Source organism: Typopeltis vanoorti, chromosome 9 (assembly GCF_054136105.1).
Source record: "Typopeltis vanoorti isolate ZY-2024b chromosome 9, IOZ_Tvanoo_1.0, whole genome shotgun sequence".
In the NCBI taxonomy this organism is placed as follows: Eukaryota; Metazoa; Arthropoda; class Arachnida; order Uropygi; family Thelyphonidae; genus Typopeltis; species Typopeltis vanoorti.
Window position 1 is genome coordinate 18,092,839 of NC_143557.1, and position 22,724 is coordinate 18,115,562.

Sequence of the window (22,724 nt, forward strand, 5' to 3'; positions counted from 1 at the left end):
TCCTTCTTGTTCCTAATACTCCTAGTATTAGTGTACATGAATTTAAGATCCCCATTGCCCCAACCCTACCTTGATGCCTTATATTAACTGTCCCACTCTGGTTTGTTGTCCTTATTTGCTCTAGCATATTATATTCATTCTTACATTCAACTGCCTCCCTAAGGACTGTATATCTACTCCCCCCCCTTAACAAATCTAGTTTCCCTGAATTTGCACATCCACTACATTCAGCAACACTTTCTCAAGTCTTCTTACACCATAACCATTCAAATGCAAGCCATCCATCTTATATAGATCCTTTCGCCCATCAAACTCACTCCACACTTCCACAAATTCCACACCACTAGTCATACATAACCCACGCATAAAGTCATTCGCAATTATGGCCCTCCTTTTAAACATTTCACTGTCATACCGTGGCAAAAGACTAATCATTCTAACTCTCTCACTCTTTTCTTTTGCTACCTCAAACAATTCATTCAGGTCTTCTATCATTTCCATTTTATCTCCTTTCAAATCATTCCTTTCACCCTTTCCTTTTGCTCTCTAATAGACTCAGTTACATCCTTTATGGTTGCACTAGGTTGGTACGATTTTGTCAAATCCTCTACTAACACACCTCATACTAACGAGTCTCCATACAGCACTCTATCCTTCATTTTGTTCATGTTCATATTCATATGCCTATTTTTCCTGTCATACCTTTTATTATTGGTTGGTTCATTCAGTCGACTTTTGTTCATGCACTCTAGCTGCTGTTTTGCCCTTTCTATCGCACCATTCAACAACGCGATCTCATTCAATGCATCTATCTAGTATAAATTATCTTGTATAAATTAATATGTGGATGCTTGGAGTGCGTTTGAGGACAGAGAGGAATTGTATGTGAGAGACCGCTTACATTTGAATGAGGAAGGACGTAGGCATCTGGAGAGATTGCTGTTCTGAATGAGTCAGTGTGTCCCAGGGAGGATGGTAGCAGGAGTGGCTACTTGGGAGAAGGGGGATGACATAAGATAACACTGAGCCCAGTGTAGTCGAGAGGGGAAAATGCTGGGTATAGAAATAATGGCATTTATATGCTTTATACTAATGCCAGGAGTATCCGGAATAAGGGAGAGGAATTGGTGGCGCAGACAGCATCAGCCTTGTCAAAAATTATTGCGATCACTGAGACGTGCTTGACAGAAGAGGTTATAATAACAGGAATAGAAGTCACTGGGTACACCATTTTCGGCAGGATAGGAAGGGAAAGCGTGATGGTGGAGTACTGCTTATGATAACTGATGACTTATGTCCTCTAAGAGTGGAGGCTTTGGAAAGCAGTGACACTAAGGATTTTGAAAGCATATCCTGTGGGCAAGACAGGATATTTAGTGGGGTGTTGCTACAGACCAAGGAGCACAGAGGGTAGGGACCTAGGAGATGTTTAGACAGTTGAGTTTGACAAGTGCAAGAAGAATGATTGTTATGGGAGATTTTAACTACAGGAGTATAAATTAAGGAGAGAAAGATGCATGTAGCAATAATGGAATGGAATCTCTAGAATTCTGGAGGGACAAATGTCTTAGGCAAAATGTAATAGAGGGAACAAGAGGTTCAAGAGTTTTGGATTTGGTTATAGCATCAGAAGAGTTGATAATAACTGAGATGACATCTCTCCCACCAGTTGAAGAGAGTGACCATATGGTTTTGACTTGGAAAATGAATAGACATGCAGGAGTATCAAAGATACGGGAACGTATGTGGAATTATAAGGCAAGTGATTATAATAGTCTAAGACATCAACTTCGGGAAGTTTCATGGAGGGAGGAATTGGTAGGCTGGGATATCATTAGTGCATGGGAAATTGTGAAAGAATATTTGTTAGCAGCAATAGTAAATTGTATACCACGAGTGAAGAAGAGGATACAATTTGGAATAAAGTGGATGACAAACAATATTAAACAGGATTGCATGCAAAAAAGAGCCTATGGAAGAGATATACGATGACAGGTGAAGAGAGGATGCATGAAGAATATAAGACACAGGTCAGAAGAATGACTAGTATGGTAAGGAAGGCGAAACTGGAATATGAGAGGAGATTGGCTCTAAGATCCAAAGAAAATCCTAGGGAATTTTTTAGCAATGTGGCCAGTAGGAGGAGAAATGACCATGGAAGAATGATATTGTGGAATAAAAATGGGAATAGAGTGACTGATGCAGAGGACATAGTGGAATTGTTCAATGAACACTTTATTGGAGTATTTCATCCTGGAGGAGTCAGTTTTAATACTAGAGGGATAGAGCAGGTTCGAGGTTTAGAGGTACAGGAGGAGAGTGTGTTTCAAATACTGAGTACTCTGGATATCAGTAAAGCTGTGGGACTGGATGGTATTTCACCACGAGTTTTGAGAGAATGCGCTAGGGAACTGATAGTGCCTTTGACCTGGGTTTTCAATGAAAGTCTGGCTGCAGGAGAGGTGTCCATGGAATGGAAGGAAGGTAAGATAGTGCCATTGTATTAGGGCAGTAGCAGACTGGAAGTGTCTAATTCTAGGCCAGTTTGTGTGTCATCAGTAGTTGTTAAGATCTTGGAGAAAGTAGTGAGGGACAGATTGTGTGAATGGGCAAGAAATTAGGCTTACCAGTATGTTGTAAAATATAAAATTGGTGGAGATATCTTAGAGACTGGAGAGATAAAATATCTAGGGAGTGACTGATGGTGGATAAGACCTAAAATTTAGGGGGGGGGAAGACATTGCTAAAACTATGAGGTTATCACAGCAGATTATGACAATGATGCAGAGGACACTAATGTGTAGAGGAAAGGAGATTATAACTCCACTGTATAAGGTCTTGATCAGGTTACATATGGATTACTGTGCACAGATTTAGTCACCAGTTTTTCAAAAAGGTTGAAGAGATATACTAAAGGAAAGGATTCAGAGACGATTGACTAAGGTAGTAGTTTCTGGTCTCTGGAATGTTGAGTATGCAGAAAGATTGAGGAAATGCAATTTGTAGAATCTATGTGGATAGAAATAGAAACATAAGTGAGATATATAAGTTGGTAAGAGGTCATGACAAGATTAACATGTATGAAGATTTCATAGAGTGAGAGACAAGAGTCCATCCCTTGAAGCAGTATAGGGAGAGTGTGAGCAAGAGTAGAAGAGTAGGTTTTTTGCATTTGTAGTGGTGGTTGAATGGAATGCATTGCCTGAGAGTGTGGCAAGTGCAGAGACTGTGAATGCATGTATGACACAATATGATGAGTTATGTAACAGCAGGACCTTTAATGATGACTCTTTTGAATCCATGGAGGTCCGATGATGATAACAATAACATTCAATGAAAAATGCTCAAATATTGAAGTATCATCATCATCATCATCAAATTCCTGCCATGTACCCTCAATGGGGTGTACAGGATATGATAGCACTACATGAAAAAAATTACATCATTATTAATTTCCTATCTACAATTTTCCTCCAAATCAGTCTGTTACTTGTCAAAACTCCAACATTATCAGATCTTATATTTCTATCGTCTAAAGCACTTTGTACTGTATCAATCCACCTATATCTTGGTCTTCCTCTGGGTCGTTTTGCTGCCAACCTGGCAGAGAACACTTGTTTTGCTAATCTTTCCTCGCCCATTCTGTTTAAGTGACCATACCACCTGAGATTAGCTCTGCTAACGCATTCCTGGATGCTGACAATGTCAAGTTCTTTCTTTCCTACTATCCTTGTTTTTAATATGATATTGCCATTGATGCCATCTGTTCACGCCTATAATCTTTCTCAGGACTCTCATATCTGCGGTCTCTAGTCTTTGGTCAAGTGTTTTACTTCTGACCCAGCTCTCAGATCCATAAGTTAAAACTGGTTTGAACACTGTCTTGTATACAGCTAATTTAGTGTTCCGACTAATTTCTCTCTTATTCCATATGAATTTATTCAATTGACTTCCCACCATACCAGCTTTGCTGATTCTGTTGTCTATTTCTATATTTAATTTACCATCTTCAGTAAAAATCGTGCCTAAATAGCTGAAATGTTTTACTTGTTCCACAGGTTCTCCATTCACAACACAGTTGACATTTTCAATGGTTCTGCCTATTTTCATTGTCTTTGTCTTTTTATTGCTGACCTTCATACCATATCTATTACAACAGCTATTCAATTTAGTCAGAGAATCTTGCAGACTTGTAGCGGATTTATTTAAAGTATAACATCGTCCGCATAAAACAAAGAGCTGACATTAACATCTCCAATTTTGATATCATGTTTAATACCACTTTCCTTCATAATGTGATCCATATAGATAATGAATAACAGAGGGGATAATGTACATCATTGTCTCACACCAGATTTAACATTAAACCATCTTCCTATACTTCTTTCAATTCTAACTGCTGACTTACAACTCAAATAAAGACTAAAGTATAAATTTATACTTTATACTATATAGTATAATTTATAGTATAAAGTATAATATTGAAGTATAAAATTTTTATTCCAAAGATCTGTTCATAAGCTTGAATTCCAGACAATTGTCATAGAGCTATCATAGTACTATAAATTCACATGCATACACATATATAAAGGAAAATCACTTATATGACTATATAGCTGAATGTTAAAATAGAATATAACTAATTTATTTTTAAAGGCACTACTAGTTGACTCTTTCTTGAAGACTTCATCGGATGCATAATACATAGAAGAAAAAATAGATACACAAAAAAACATTACTTTGCTACATCACCAAAGTTCTAAATTATTAATAGATTGTCACATTAGAATGAATTTGTAGACTGGATGCAGGTGAGTGGACGAATGTGGAGTGAGTTGTAGTTTTAATATTTATCAGTGCAAGGTGTTGCATTTTGGAATGCAGAAATATAAGGCTGTGTACTATATTGATGGTGTACTGCAAGTGATTCAAGATTTGGGAGTGATGGTTGACAGTTGACTGAAGTTTAGAGGGCAAGTGCTGCAAAGACTGCACATCGCAGTGCAACAATGATAAGAAGTACTCTAATTTGTAAGGATAAGGAAGTGATTGTGCCACTGTATAAAGCACTGGTCAGACCACATTTGGACTATTGTGCTCGCATTTGGTCACTTAGTTTCAATGTGATGTGATGTGGTAACATTGGAGAGGGTCAAGAGATGAGTGACTAAGACGATATGACTATTATATAATGAAACTGTGGAGTAGTCATAATTATAAATTCACATGTATACCACAGTAATTTAAATTTTAATAATATATAGATATTTCATCTTAAGTATCTTAAGACATCATCAGTACTTTTATTACAAACAATACTAAGAATTACATTCAAGGGAACAGTTAGTGCACATGCTTACATTAGAATCCCTCTAAGTGTACAGTAGTGTGTCTGAGGACCCCAAAAAAAAAAAAAAAAAAAAAAAAATTAATTTGGCTGTAATTGAAATTAAATTAAAATATATCTGATAAATTTATTTTATACAATTGAGGATAAATGATGTCCCAGACTTCTGGGATAGTGAGACAGTCATTAATGGAAAAACACCAAGCTGCTACATAGATCCTTATATAAACATGAGCGTTTATGTAAAGAAAGTGCTGAAGTCTTACGTCACAGACCCAGTCTGAACAGTAATGACCGTCTCACTATCCAAAAGTCTGGGAAATCATTATCCTCAATTGTATAAAATAAATTTATCAGATATGTTTTAATTTAATTTTAATTACAGCCAAATTATTTTTTTTTGTGGGGGGGGGGGGGTCCTCAAACACACTACTATATGCATAGAGGGATTCCAATGTAAGCATGTGCACTAATTATTGCCTTGAATGTAATTCCTAGTATTGTTTGTAATAACTGTATACTGATAATGTCTTAAGATACTTAAGAGGAAATATCTACATATTAAAATTTTAATTACCGTGGTATGCATGTGAATTTATAGTTATGAACACTCCACAGGTTTCATTATATAATAGTCTTATTCATTTTCTTAATCTCATTTTTAAAAACATACAGATGCGATAAACTCATTCCCATGTTCGCTAAGCTAAAGGAAGTTATAAAATCGATAGGTGCTCAAAAAATTTATCAAAAAAGCTAGCCATGCATTGCTGCTTAATATCAGTTAAGAGTTGTTTCAAAAAACATGAATTGGCAATAAATATTATAAAAATAACAGAATTGGAAGCTAATCTGTCAAATACGTTAAATCAAGACCTGCTACAATTGGTTATTAATACTTCAAAAAATGCAAGTATTAAAGCATTTGAAACAAGTAATGTAAATCTCCATAAAAAATACCTAAAATTGTTAGAACGATCTAAGAACAATATAACCAAATTACTGGCTGACAAATGGGTTGTAAACTTATCTGGCCATCCATTAACGGAAGATGAAATGAATGTATTAGCACGAGGTCATAAGTTTGCCATTTCGCCTAAACATATTCCTTATCTAGATTTTATACACAACATAGAAAGAAACACCAGCCATCTGTCAAACATTGAACATAATAGACTACATTTCAAAATAGTCATTCCACCATCAGAATTAAAAGTCCTGAACTCCTTAAAATGAAATAAAAACATAGTTATCACCAAAGCCAACAAGGGGATTACCACTGTTGTCTTAGATACCAATTCATACAACCAGAAAATGCATCTATTGCTTCGAGAACAAAATACATACTCCCAGCTAGATTATGCTCCTACAAAAAGACAGCTCAAGAAACTCAACAAGTTACTAGATGAAACAAAATCCATAGATCAGGAAAGCATCAAAAGACTCAAAACATACCATACTAGACCTCCTAGTATGATATGTTCACCTAGAATATATGGTTCACCTAAACTACACAAAAACAACTGTCTACTTAGACCTATTGTGGATTTGATAAGTAGGCCGACTTACAAAATATCGAGATTTTTGTCTAACCTTCTCCATCCTCTCATAGGCCACTCAGCTTCATCAATTAAAAATTCCACAGAATTTCACACAAAATTAAAAGACATTCAACTGTCAGAAACAAGCATGTTAATAAGCTTCAACATTGTCTCTCTCTTCACTAATATTCCTCACAGGAATATTAGGAGACAATAGAACTGTTAACTCAAAAATTTCCATCCGATATTGTGGAATTATTCAAATTTGCTATCACATCTGGATATTTCACAATGAAAGATAAAATTTATAAACAAGAGGAAGGAACAGCAATGGGTTCTCTCTTATCACCAAACTTAGCCAACCTTTTTCTGTAACACTTAAAAGATTGAATTTTTGCTCTTGAACCAAAACCAAAAATATGGCTATTATTATTATTATTTGACACCTCCAGGGAGTCCAAGGACTCATCGAGGGAGGGCACCTGCTCTACAACTCCGTCTCCACCACTCAATCACCAACTGACCGCAACTACACCAACGGCATCTACCGCCAACCACCACTGGTATTTCCACAGACCATCACAAACATCCATGCCCACAGCGGGACTCAAACCCTCAGCCCTTTGGCTGGAGAGCAGATACACCATCCACTCGGCCAACCATGCCATTTTTTGGCTATGATATGTGGATGATGTCTTTGCAGGCTGGAGTTACTCTGATAAGATCAACCATAGATTTTGTTCCATAGATAAGATCAACAACTTTCATCCTCACATCAAATTCACACCAGAAAAAGAATCATCACAAAGTATCTTTCTTGATCTACACATTCAACAAAAACAAGATGGTTCCACTTCTGTCTGTCGTAAACCAACTTTTTCAGGTTGTTACATCCACAATTCATCAGCTCACCATCCATTTCAAAAATATGGCATCATAAAATCTTTGGTATCCAGAGCATACAAATTTTGTTCCTCTGAAGTATCTTTAAAACAAGAACTGGAAATTATTAAAGATCCAGCCTTATTAAATGGATACAATCAAAAAACAACTCAAACAATCATCAGCCACTTCCCTACACATCAACCCCCAGATGTGCAGGGAAGTGGCCCGTAGAAGAAGAAACCCATAGAACTCCTATACCATATATCAAAGGTATCTCGGGACATCTGTCATAAATTATGAAGAAATACAAACTCACCGCTACCTATAAACCAATCAACCAGATCCACAATTTGCTACGTTCTCCAAAAGACAAACTCTCACTTATGATGCTACCTGGCATATATGAAGTTCCATTTTCTTGTAAGATGTCTTACTACGGACAAACTGGAAGATCTATAAGTAAACGCATCTCTGAACATCAAGACCACATCCGTCTTATCAAACTGCAAAAATCTGGCCTCGTACAACATGGAGTTGAAAACACTAACCATAGGATCCAATGGAAAAACACCAAGTTGCTACACAGATCCTTATATAAACATGAGTGTTTATATAAAGACAGTGCTGAAGCCTTACGTAATGATTGTAATGACTGTCTCACTATCCCAAAAGTCTGGGAAATCATTATCCTCAATTGTATAAAATAAATTTATCAGATATATTTGAATTTAATATTAATTACAGCCGAATTATTATTATTATTTTTTTTTTGTGGTCCTCAAATACGCTACTGTACGCATAGAGGGATTGTAATGTAAGCATGCACACTAACTGTTCCTTTGAATGTAATTCCTAGTATTGTTTGTAATAACTGTACTGATGATGTCTTAAGATACTTAAGACGAAATATCTACATATTATTAAAATTTAAATTACTGTAGTATATGTGTGAATTTATAGTTAAGATGATATGAGGACTTTGGAATGCTGGCTATGGAGAGAGAGATTGAAGAAATGTGGCTTGCAGAGTTCTGTGGATAGGAGTTAAAGAGGGGATATGATATAGATGTTTTAAGACAGTGAGGGAATTTGATTGGATTAATCCAATAGGGATTATAAAAAAGAGTAGAAAGCGAGGCAGGAAGAACCAAAGGCCATCTCTGGAAGTTGTGTAAGAGTATAATGAAGAGGGGGTGGGGTATGAGCAGTACATTTTATACATGGAGAATTGTGAGTGAATGGAAAGCATTACCAGAATGTGTTGTTAATAAAGGGAGTGCTAAGGATTAGTCTAACCAAGTGCAAAATAAACTTCCAACATCTTTCTCTAAATCCAGAGTAATTCAATTACAAGGTGGTACACCTGTTGGCAACTTGTATAGGTAAATATGACCGGTCTGGTTCCCAATGATGAGACCTCAATAAAGGTCGAAACCAGTCTGGGTGGTGGCCCCTCCCTTAATGCATAGCAGTATACGTGTCTGCAAGGAGATGTGCTTTGCATTATGGGAGATACTGAGACAAGGAGTGATGAGAGTTTGGTCCACCTTTGATCGGAGTTGCACAACCTTACCTCAGTCCTGAAGATATTTTAGGCGCAAACTTTGTTTGCTTACACTTGGATAAAGGATTAAACTAAATTCATTATAGTCTAACCAAGTGCAAAATAAACTTCCAACAGTTTTCTCTAAATCCAGAGTAATTCAATAATAAGGTGATACACCTGTTGGAAACTTGTATAGGTAATTATGACCTCTCCTATTGCTTCTGTCTTAGTATCTTCACGTTTGGGTCTGGCTCCCATTGACAAGACATCAATAAAGGTCAAAACCGGTCTGGGTGATGGCCCTTCCCTTAATGTATAGCAGTATACATGTCTGCAAGGAGATGTGTTTTGAATTATGGGAGATACTGAGACAAGGAGTGATGAGAGCTTGGTCCACCTTTGCTCGGAGTTGCACCACGTTACCTCAGTCCTGAAGATATTTTCAGGCACAAACTTTGTTTGCTTACACTTGGATAAAGGATTAAACTAAATTTATTAAAGGATTCCAACAGTTTCATTCAGCTGACAAATATGTTGCCAACTGAATGAATCTCCCACAATGAGTCTGTCAACTCCATGGGGAATGTACTACTACTACTAATAATAATATATAGAAGGACTCGACAAATCATGCAAAACCAAAATCATCACTAAAAAAAAAAAAAAAAAAAAAAAAATGTAACACCCATTACGTGGATTTTTTTTTTTTTTTCGTTTATCGATATGTCACATAGGAGTTCCATAAAGTGCTCAAGTAGTGCTTTATCATGGTTGGAGATTTCCTTTGTTTGAGAGCCATTCAAAAAAGGAAAAATCCATAGCAAGAACAATAAAAACATAATATTAATTTTTGGGAGAAAATATACTTCATTACATTAATTTTTTTTTTGCTAGAATAGCTCTATATATGACGCATATTCTTATTCATTTTCTTGAAGTTAAAAACATTTTGTTTAGAAAGTATTTCTTTTTAGTAAATAAAAAATATTTAGTTCAGTCTGCATCTACTTTCCATCTTGCAAGTAGATGGGCAGCATGTTTGACAAAGCCCTTTAGGAATAAAACACTGATTGAACACTAAATCTGGGAAATAAGTGCTTCCGCAGCGCAATTGGAAGTACGAAGGTACATTGCACCCTCGATTGGAAAAGGCCCGAGTTCGATTCCTGTTGTGACGGGAGGATCTTTATATGGCTTTTTCAATTGAAGGTGAGTTAGCCGATCTCATATGGAGGTGGCAGGGTTTTTTCTCCCGGAAACTCGGGTTCTTCATCCAGCATACAGACAAATTGGCCCTTCAGAACACACGGAATTTAGAGACAAAAAAATACTTGTTGTTGCAGTGGTGGTGGTAAATGGCGCTAATGTAGTTGAATGGTAGTAGAGGTTCGGTAGTGGTGAAGACGGAGAGTTGTACAGTAGGTGTCCTCCCGCGATGAGTCTTCGGACTCTCCTTGGAGGTGTCAGGAATAATAATAATAATAATAACAATTCTGATAAGAAAAAGTAAGGTACTAAACAGATGATATTGATGGCAGAACATATTAAAAATGAAGATATTCGAAAGGAACCTGATGCAGTTAGTAGTCAAGAATGTGTGAGCTAACAGACAGAACGGGAGAGGAAATATTATCAAAGTGTGTGATACCAAGATGGCAGGAAAAAGACCAAGAGGACTGATGTACTTTATTATGTCTTAGGAGACTGAACTGTAAAATCTAACAATACTGGAGAATGGACAAATAACAAATTAAGCTGTAAGAAAATTGCTGATGGGAGGCTAGTAATAACACTCACTTAATGATACAATACTACATCAATATCTTGCAAAATTTATGAATGTATCATAAATTCTTCATCATTATCAAAAATTTGATAATGATGATAAACTAAATTTGGTGCTGCTATAGACCGGGTGATGGAGTGGATGGTGGGGATAGTATGCATAAGCAAATAGAAGAAATGAGTGGAAGGAGGGTAATTATTATGGGTGATTTCAATTATGGTAACATTGACTGGAAAGAGGAGACGGCACATGGGAGGAAGGAATTGGATTTTATGCAGTTATTAAGGGACAACTATCTATGGCAACATGTATTGGAAAATACCAGGGGGCAGAGAGTGCTGGACCTAGTAATTGGAACTGAGAATGTAGCTGTAACGAATATGACCATGTTGCCACCAATTGGTGAGAGTGACCATAAGGTCATGACTTGGGAGGTGGCTAAAGGAGTCGAATTTACAATTAAGACAGGGTACATGTGGAATTACCGGGCTGGTAAGTATGACAAGCTTAGGTGTGTGCTTGGCTCAATGCCATGGCATGTAAAACTGCAAGGGCTGGATGTTGATAGTGCATGGGAGGTGGTTAAGAACTGTTTGCAGGAGGCAATGGTTGACTGTATACCAAGAGTCCGAATAATAAATCAAGTAGGGGTTAAATGGATGAATAACACTATTAAGCTTGAGCTGCAAAAAAAGAAACAATTGTGGAGGGAATTTAAGGAGAAGGGTGACCATCAAGTGCAGGAACAGTATAAAGCTCAGGCCAGGATGGTAACAAGGGTGGTAAGAAAAGCAAAAGCAGATTACGAAAGGAAATTGGCCATGCAGGCTAAAGAGAATCCCAAACAGTTTTTTCAATATATTGCAAGTAAAAGGAAAAATGCTCATGGTAGAATGATCTAAAAAATGATGAGGGTAGGGAGGTAACCGAATCAGTCGATGTTGTGGAATTACTGAGCGAGCACTTTGCAAGAGTATATCATCCAGGTGGTGACTTTGCAGAAATGGAAGAACCAACAGCTTATACTGGAATTGTGATGAATGAAGTAGAGGTAACTAGTCTATTACAGAACCTCAATGTCAATACATCTGTGGGATTGGATGGTATACCAGCTCGTATCGTACGTGAAGCGGCCAAAGAATTGTCGGTGCCCTTGACCATTTTGTTTAATTTGAGCCTCAGGACTGGATCAGTCCCAAGGGGGTGAAAAGAGGGGAAAATAGTTCCACTGCACAAAGGTGGTTCCAAGGCTGCTGTTGAAAATTACCGGCCAATCAGCATAACAGGAATCATTATCAAGGTCTTAGAGAAAATAGTCAAGAGGAAAATACAAGATTGGATAAAAGAAAATGGGATACTGTATCGGGGACAGCATGGTTTTGTGAAGGGTAGGTCATGCCTCAGCAACTTGCTCACGTATTATAACACAGTGACGGCTGAACTGGATAAGGGTAATGGGTTTACAGTGATTCCACTGGACCTTGCTAAGGCCTTTGACAGGATACCACATGGAATTCTAATCAGTAAATTGCAGCATATGGGAATGGACATAGGGTTGGTGAGATGGATAGGAGGGTGGTTGACGGAGAGATATCAGAGAGTGGTTTACTCAGGAGTAGAGTCCACAAGACGGCCTGTGACTAGTGGTGTGCCACAAGGATCTGTTCTTGGACCACTACTTTTCAATTTGTTCATAAATGATATAGGAAAGGATCTGAGAGGAACAGTTCATTTGTTTGCGGTTGATGCGAAGTTGGGTAGGGCAATAGTGACTGCAGATGACGTCAAAATTTTGCAGGATGATTTGGATAGATTGGAGGTCTGGGCTAGGGAAAATGGATGTCAATTTAATGTGGCAAAATGTAAGGTTATGCATTTTGGGGTGAAAAGATTGGAGGCAGTTTACTGCATTGGTGGAACCGTGCTCCAGGAAATTGATGAGGCACGAGATTTAGGAGTGTTGGTGGATAAGGAATTGAAATTTAGGGGACACGTTGCAAAAGTGGCCAAATCAGCTCATCAAATCACTTGGTTGCTGAAGAATACGTTGACAAGCAGAGACAATCAGGTTATTGTTCCTCTGTATCGAGTCTTGAGAAGACCCCATCTCGACTACTGTGCTCAGATTTGGTCACCTAGGTTTCGTCTTGATGGGGAGGAGGTGGAGAGGATCCAGAGGCGAGTGACCAAGATGATAGCAGGTCTGTGGAATGAACCGTATGAGAACAGGTTGAGGATTTGTGGGTTGCAAAAATTGGTTGATAGGCAGAGGAGGGGAGATATGATTGAGACATTCAAATTACTGAAGGGTTTCTATAAAATTAATTCAGAAGATATTTTTGAGAACAGGGCTGGTTGTGGGAGGACTAGGGGACATCCATGGAAACTGGGCAAAAGTGTGGTTAGTAAAGTTGTTAGAGCTGGGTTCTTTACTTTTAGAGTAGTGAATGAGTGGAATGCGCTCCCTGAGTCTGTGGTGGATGCTGTGACAGTGAATGAGTTTAAGGCGAGGTATGATAGATACTGTATGAATGTCGAATAGTTGTGATGAATATGATTTGGGACCTCCCTCGATGAGTCTAATGACTCCCTGGAGTTGCCTGTAATAATAGTAATAATAGTAAATAATCAGACAAAACAACTGGTTCGTACAATGATGATTACTTGTTGTCATTGCAGGGACCATGTCTTTCCTGAAATGTCTTCATATCACCAACAAAAAGTTAACACAATAAGTTTAATTGATTGTGCATTTAAAATATTATGTGTAAATTCATAAATACTTCACTTCATTTCACTCTTGACAAAAATAATTCACTTTTCATTCCAATAAAATTCAACTCACTATGTTCTTGTTGAAGACCATATAATTTTATTTTGTTAGCTTCATGTTGGGCTTTCTTTTTCAGTCTGCATATTCTAGAAGGAAAAAAAAACTCATATAAGTTAATCTGAAACTCACAAAAGAAATCCATATAAGATAATCTGAAAACTTACTTCCATAAATCATTACATACACAATGCTACAGAGGCTAAAGATTATTTTTCATTAGTCTCCTTCTTCCTTTTATTATTATTATTATAATTATCTGACCTCCATGGAGTCAGAGACTTATCGTGGGAGGTACACACTATTGCATGCAATGCTTATCCAACCATGCCTTAAATTGACTCAAAGTGTCTACATTCACAACACACTCAGGCAATGAATTCCAGTCACCAACCACTCTCCATGCAAATAACCATCCCCTCACTCCTCTGCTCACACTCTCCTTGTATAGTTTCCAGGGGCGGCCTCTCCCATTTTAAGAAAAATCTCTTCCACGTCTACCTAATAACCCCTGACTAACTTATATGCCTCAATCATATCCTCCCCACCTCTTCCTTCTATTCATGAAGCATTGCAACTTTCTAGAATATGGTGGTGCTAGAGTCGCTGAAGAACGTGGGGATGGATTTGACCTTCGGTAAAAAACAAAGTTTTTAAATGGTGTATAGTGTGACTTCTGTCACGAAGTGTGCTACATTTTTCGCAATAACACAAGTATTCTTTAGTGGTGCTGCTTTTGGAATTTAGTTGTTGTTTATATTGTGTTATTTTTGGGTTACCAAGAAGGTGAGGTCAGAGTCGGACAAATCTCAGCTGGAAGAGAAGATAAGTTTTCATTATTTAGTATAGTTAAATATAGTTTATACTTATAGTATTGCATAAGTAAATTAGCTTACAGTAGAGCATATAACAGGCATGGGCAACCTTTCCCACTTCGGGGGCCAAATTATCCTTCTGTCTCCAGTCAAGGGCCAGACCATATTATTACATAAAATAAATTAATATTAAATGAATTAAAACAAGTTGCTACTTCATATTTCATTTATTTATAATATAATGCTTTGGTATAAAGCTCTACATAAATTTCATAATATAATGAACGACATAACAATTTAATGTGAAGATTGGCCTCTCATAGTTGTACTTCAACTATGAGACTATCAATATTGACGTTAATATTACTTAAGGATAATCGCATAGAATTTTCGAGGTTTTCGTCCGTTATTCTTGTCCAAATTTTTGATTTATTATATTTCATTCTTGAAAAAAACTGTTCACACATATATGTGCTGCCGACAAGACACATGATTTTTCTTGAAAAGGCGCGTAAATTTGTATATTTTTCTTCCACCAAATAAAATTTATAAAAATCCGTCAAAGCAATGTTGTTAAATTGATTTTAGCACTAAATACACCTGAAGCTCAATAAGTTCCATCTGTAAGTTTTCTGGCACATTATTTACATCAGCATCCATTGGACGAGCAAATATAGCGAATGTGGAGTCTTTGTTTTTGAAGTTGGCAAACCTTGTATCAAATTGCTCTATTATTGCCTTCAGTTCATCTCCATAACAATTATAAGGGATATTTTTATGAGTTGCTAGAGTAGGAAAATGATAACAATTTTCAGCTCTTATCTGACTTTCCAACAATCTTAGTTTATTACAAAAAGCTTTGACATGTCCATGCAGTTCATGAACCAATTGTCCTTGTTTTTGCAATTTAAGATTCAGTTCGTTTAGGTATCTGGTGACATCTACAAGGAATGCTAAATCACACACCCACTCATCATCTTTTACTTGGTTAATTGTGTTTCCTTTTATGTCTATAAAATCTTCAATGTCTTGTCTCAGATCATAAAATCGTTTTAACATTTTACCTTTACTCAACCACCTCACTTCACAATAATAAGACACATCTTCATAATCCGAAAATAGGTCTGGCAAATACTCCTTAAATTGGCAGTGATTAAGTGCACGTTGTAACAGCCAGTATTAATTTAATAAAGTTAATACTGGCTGTTACAACCTCCATAACATTTGTGAATTTAATTGATTTTGTACACAGATTTTGTTGGTGGATAATGCAGTGAAAATTTGTTAAATTTTCCAGATGAATCTGTAGTCCTATTGCTCTTTCATGAACTATTCCAATAAATCCCTTCTGCGCACCAACCATTGCAAGAGCTCCATCAGTGCATATGTCAGATAGTGAACTCCATTTAAGCCAAAATCTCTCGAAGACTGTGTTGACTGTTTCAAATATATCTTCACCGGTAGTTGTTCCTTTTAACGGCTGAAGCACCAATAATTCTTCTGTGATGTTGAAATCCACATCAACTCCTCGAATAAATATTGCTAGTTGTGCTGTATCGCAGGCATCGGTGCTGTCATCCAAAGCAATTGAAAATGCTTCCAATTTAGCAATCTTCTCTTTTAAACTTTTTTTGATATCATCAGCCATAATTTCTATCCATCGGACAACAGTACGTCTTGACAAATTAATATTCTCGAAGTCTTTTTTCTTTTCAGGACATATTATACTTGCAACATCTAGCAGACATTCTTTGATAAATTCATCTTCACCAAATGACTTAGAATGCTAAGCGATTTTTTCGCTTACCACAAAGCTGGCTTTGACAATGCTGTGGTGCTGCGTTCTTGGCTTGTTGAACATTTGCTGCTAGGTATCCAAGTTCTTCAACTTCTGTATTTCATCTTTTCCTAGTTGTCCATCAATTTTTGGGTGATCCATATGTCTCGAAGTAAAGTGTCTCTTCAAGTTGTATTCACAGCAAACATACAGGCAAACCATTATTCAGAATAAAATAATAATCCTCCGTCCAGTTGTCTTGAAATTGACAATTCTCTGCATCTACTTTTCTTTTTTTTGCAATAACTCCTGACATTGTGCCAAATTTATAAGCGATATTCAGAACTGTCTTCTACACAGCAGGCAATGAACAGAACACAACATCAACGCAGGCATTGAACAGAACACAACATCGACGCAGGCACTGAACAGAACACAACATAAATGCAGGCACTGAACAAAGCACAACACCAACGCAAGTACCGAACTGACACGTTGTAACATGTTCACACATGCCGCAAGTCAAAGTGAAAAAGAGACCTTGGTTGGAGAAAACATAGTGTGTTTTGTGCAAGTCATATGACGTCAGCTTAATGTGAGTTAGTAGAACACACCATGTTTTCTCCCACCATGAATCAGACAAACTTCGCTGAAATAGATTAGGGCCGGATCAAAAGAAGTAGAGGACTGGATACGGCCTGGGGGTTTGCCCATATGTGGCATATAATATTGAGCATTTAGTAGTATTTAATGTTTAGTTGTAGTAGTTCCTTGGCACAATTTGAATGATGATGGCAGCCGCAGCTCCAATTACAAATGGCATATCACAAAGAACTCGACCATTTGAGGACTTTATTTTGTGTAACATACTACAGGATTTTGTGGCATGCGGTACTTGTGGTATGTATGCTTCCCAGCAAATGGATATGTGGCAGGTGACAGAAGGGAGAGTGCACATATGCACAAAATGTAGGCAATGGGAGGAATTTAGTGACTTAGATATTATGGTAACTGACCTCGTTGAGCCAGGGACAGGAGAATTTTGAGAGTCAAGTAGTGTGATAGAAGGTGAGAATAACAAGCAAAATATGAATGAAAAAAATAAGAGTGGGGAGTGTGGAAGGCTAAAATCATTGTGAAGTTTTCGGAGATGGTCTTGATTGGGAGGATGAATGGTGAGTAAGAGTGGCTAACTTGCAGAGAAAGATAGATGAGCTGAAAGAGGAGGTGGAATTTCTTAAGAATGAGATGAGAAGTATGAAAGATGAGATTAGGCGAATGGAAGAGATGAATGCAAGGTAAATCAGAGTAGGAGTACGAGAAAGTTATGGGAATGATAGAAGAGGAGAGAACAGAGCAGTAAAAGAGAGAGAGAGAGTGTTATGGGAATGACAGAAGAGAGAATGGAAACAGTCCAAAATAGGGAATGAAAGAATGCAATGGAGTGCTGGAACCAGGGATAGAGTGATGCCAGGACAGAGCAGGTAGGTAGGGGAACACAGAGTGAAAGCTGTGATGTATGGAGACTCGATGGTCCATGGAGTGCAAGATAGGATGCAAGAGGAGTGTTTGGCTGGAGGAACAATAGAGAGTGTGGCTATGGCAATTAGGCAGAGTGAAAGGGTGGATGAGATGATTGTGATTGTGGGCACGAATGACTTGAGAGGCAATGTAAATCAGATGGCGAGAGATCTGAGATTCTTGCTTGAGGTTGTACAAAAGAAAACGCAGAGAGGAAAGATTGTGTGTGTGTGTTGCCCAGGTATGATAGAGATGAGCTGAGTAGAAGAGCAGTAATTATGAATAGCATAATAGCCAAAAAGTGTCAGAAGAGAGGATTGGAATATGTGGATGCTTGGAGGGCATTTGAGGACAGAAAGGAACTGTATGTGAGAGACCACTTGAATTTGAATGAGGAAGGATGTAGGCATCTGGAGAGATTGCTGTTTTCTGAATGAGTTGGTGTGTCAATGCAGGAAAACTAGAATTCCCATGGTGCATGGTAGCAGGGGTGGCCTCTTGTGGGTGCTTGGGGGAAGGGGGACGACATCAGGTATACCTATCATATCCACTCCAGATCCCACTAAACTGAGTTTAGTGGGGTATGGAGTGGATATGATAGGTATAGAAGGAGTGACATTTTTATGCTTTATACTAATGCCAGGGGTATCCAGAATAAAGGAGATGAATTGGTGGTGCTGACAGCATCAGCCTGGCCAAAGATTATTGGGATCTCTGAGACGTGGTTGACAGAAGAAGATATAACAACAGGAATAGAAGTAGCAGGGTACAGCATTTTTTGGCAGAATAGGTAGGGAAAACGCGGTGGTGGAGTACTGCTTGTGATAAGTGTCCTATAAGAGTAGAAGCTTTGGAAGGCAGTAACACTAATGGTTTTGAAAACATATGGTGTGAAGTAGAGGTGGGCAAGACAATATATTTATTGGGGTGTTGCTACAAGTCAAGGAGCATAGAAGATGGGGAGCAGGAGATGTTTAGGCAGTTGAGCTTGGCAAGTGCAAGAAGAATGATTGTTATGGGAGATTTTAACAAAAGCAGTATAAATGGGGAAGAAGAAACTGCATGTAGTAACAAGGGAATGGAATTTCTAGAATTCTTGAGTGATAGATGTCTTAGGCAACATGTAGTAGTAGGAACACAGGGGTCAAGACTTATGGATTTGGTCACAGCTTCAGAAGAGCTGATTATAATGGAGATTACATCTCTGCCTCCAATTGGAGAGCGTGACCATGTGGTTTTGACTTGAAAGATTGATAGACATGCAGGAGTATCAAAGAGAAAGGAATGTATGTGGAATTAAGAGCGGGTGATTATAATAATCTTAGATATCAACTTGGGACAGTTCCATGGAGAGTGGAATTGGAAGACCAGGATATCATTAGTTTGGGAAATTGTGAAGGAATATTTATTAGTAGCAATTGTAACCTGTATTCCACGTGTGAGGAAGACGACACAATTTGGTGTAAAGTGGATGACAAAGAATATCAAAGAGGAAATGCAGGTGAAAAAGCGATTATGGAAGAGATATAAGGAGAGGGGTGGAGAGCAGATGCATGAAGAATATAAGACTCAGGCCAGGAGAGTGACTAGTATGGTGAAGAAGGCAAAACTGGAATATGAGAAGAGACTGGCACTAAGATCAAAAGAAAATCCCAGGGAATTTTTTACTGTGTGGCCAGTAGGAGGAGAAATGATTGTGGAAGAATCACATTGTGGGATAAAATGTGAACAGGGTGACTGATGCAGAGGAGTTGTTCAATGAACAACTCCTCTGCATTAGAGGAGGAGTTGTTCAATGAACATTTTATTGGAGTATTTCATCCTGGAGAAGTAGGTTTTAATACTAGATTGATAGAGCAGGTTCGAGGTTTAAGAGGTGAGTGTGTTCCAAATACTTGATTACCTTGGATGTCAATAAAGCTGTGGGACTGGATGGTATTTCACCACCGGTTTTGAGAGAATGTGTTAAAGAACTGACAGCTGTGTTCACCTGGCTTTTCAATAAAAGTCTGGCTACAGGAAAGGTACCCAAGGAATGGAAGGAAGATAGTGCCATTGTATAAGGGTAGTAGCAGACTGGAAGTGTCTAATTATAGGCCAGTTTGTGTGTCATCAGTAGTTGTTAAGGTCTTGGAGAAAGTAGTGAGAGACCATATACAGTGTTGGGAGGATGAGGGTAATGTTACCTGTGAGAATCAACATGGATTTGTTAAGGGGTGCTCTTGCTTTAGTAATATGATTGCCTTTTATAAGTGACAAGAACAGTTGATGAGGGAAAGGCATATACTGCAATTTTTTTGATTTTGCAAAGGCATTTGACAGGGTGCAACACGATATGCTGATACTTAAATTGCAGCTCATGGGTGATGTCGGGTTAGTCAACCGGATTCAGGATTGGCTGCCTGATAGGTATCAGAGAGTTGTGTATGGTGGGGCAATATCAAGGAGGCAGAAGGTTACAAGTGGGGTTCCACAAGGCTCAGTACTGGGACATGTATTGTTTAACCTTTATATCAATGACATTGTCAATGGATTGCTAGGAAATATTCAGCTGTTTGCAGATGATGTGAAGCTGGGAATGGTTATTAGTAATAGTGCAGATGTGGCAGCCCTGCAAGAGGATTTGAATAAACTAGAGAGATAGGCAAATGAATGGGGGGGTGTCAGTTTAATGCAACAAAATGTGGTCTTGAAGTTTGGGAAACATCGATGGGAGGAGCTGTACTGGAGGAAGTAGGGGAGACAAGAGATCTGGGGTGATGTTTGATAGAAACCTGAAATTCAGGGAACATATTGCAAAGGTGGTGAAGGTAACTCAGAGGATTGCTGCAATACTGAGAAGGACGCTGACCTGCAGAGATGAGTTATCGTTCCATTGTATAAGACCCTGATCAGACCACACTTAGACTGTTGTTCTCAAATTTGGTCTCCCAGAGATTTTTGAAGGGGATAAACTGTGGAAAGGGTACAGAGGTGGATAACAAACATCACTTCAGGACTGTACAATGTTAGTTATAATGATCGGCTGAGGGGAATGTAGACTGCAGAGTTTGGTGAATAGAAGAAGGAGAGGTGATATGATCGAGACTTTTAAACTTTTGAAAGGCAGTTACAGGATCCACATGAGGCCTTATACAACGGAATCACAACCTCTCTATTTCTGCTTGCCAGGATCCTTCGCATCACTGCCATTATCCGATGAGATGTCTTCATGACTTGTGCAATGTGGCCCCTGAATTTCAGGTCGTTGTCCACCATCACTCCAATATCTCTCATCTCCTCTATGTCCTTTAAAGTTTTCCCACCAAGTGTATACTTTGCATCCCATCATTGCTTACAGTTGCTTACCTTTTCTTTGTTATTTTTTCACATTTATTTCATTACAACTCTTTTTACACCTATTTCATTACAATTTCTGAATAAATGCACATTTTTATATGTAGCATCAATAATTTGATAATGCTGCTAATAATGATGAAAACAGAAACATTAAAATGCTATCATGATTTATATATAGAATTAATAGAATATTAATTCTATAATTAATTATTTCTAAAAGTCTTAGAATATTAATAGCATTTGGATATTTTTTTAAATATTAAATAAAAAACTATCATAATAATAAAAATGCAGTATTTAAACTGGTTTACAGAACCTACAGTCTAATGCAAGTTAGTCCTAGATATGATTTAGTTGTTACAGTTTGACATAAATCAAAGATTTTTTTTTTTTTAAAAAAAAAAGGATAGTGTGACACCATACCTGTCAGTAAGAGGAGGAGAAAAAAAAAAAATTCATGAGTCTAGGATTTCTTGTCTTTTAGAATAGCACCATGTGATCATCACACAGTTGACTCTCACCACCGCAGCAAATATTATAAAAAAACTCACTAACTATAAAAAACTGCTGAAAAGTACCAGTGAAAGTTCCATAAGTATAATGCTATGATAAAAAAAATTCACTATAGCAAGCTCTTTAATATAATCTACTGGAGAAGCTATAAAGAAAGAATGCCAATAGTGCATGGGAAATGGTCAGAGATTGTTTGAGAAAAGCAACATCAGACTGCATACCTGTTATTAAGGATAAACCAAGTGGGATTAAGTGGGTAAGTAGAGATATAATGCAAGCAAGAGCTGGAAAAAAAAAAAAAAAAAAAAGACTTTTTTTTTTATGGTGCAAAGACATCAAAGATCATACTGCACCAGAACACAGGTTATAGCAGTGCATATGGTAAACAGTCAGTAGGACAATCACACACATCCATTCTTTGAACCTGTAGCCTCTTGGCTGGAGAGCAGATATGTTAACTAGACCAACGAAAACACTGTGGAGTGAATATAAAAAAAAAAGGTGATCAGCATACTCATGATCAGTACAAAATGCAAATAAGAAGGGTGACTAGTTTGGTAAGAAAGATCAAATCAGATTATGACAGAAAATTAGTTAAGCAGGCCAAAGTAAACCCAAAAGAGTGTTTTATGTAGCAAGTAAGAGGAAAAATTACTATGGTAGGATGACTTTAAACAATGCTCACAGTGAGAAGGTAAAAGAGGTAAAAGAAATAGTTAAGTTGCTGAGTGATCATTTTGCAAAGGCGGTATCCATTCAGGTAAAGATTTGGCGTTCACTGATGTGACAGACACATATTAAAATTGAGGTAAATGAAGAGGAGG

General features: G+C 37.6%; 1 protein-coding gene across 1 annotated transcript in view; it reads right to left on the reverse strand.

The window, feature by feature from the left end:
• The window catches only part of LOC150102907 (uncharacterized), a 105,456-nt gene that overhangs the window by 15,176 nt on the left and 67,556 nt on the right, over positions 1-22,724 (reverse strand). Inside the window, exon 3 of the mRNA XM_090398352.1 lies at positions 13,951-14,024. Coding sequence (XP_090254478.1) covers positions 13,951-14,024 — 74 coding nt within the window. The remainder of the gene's footprint in view (positions 1-13,950; positions 14,025-22,724) is intronic.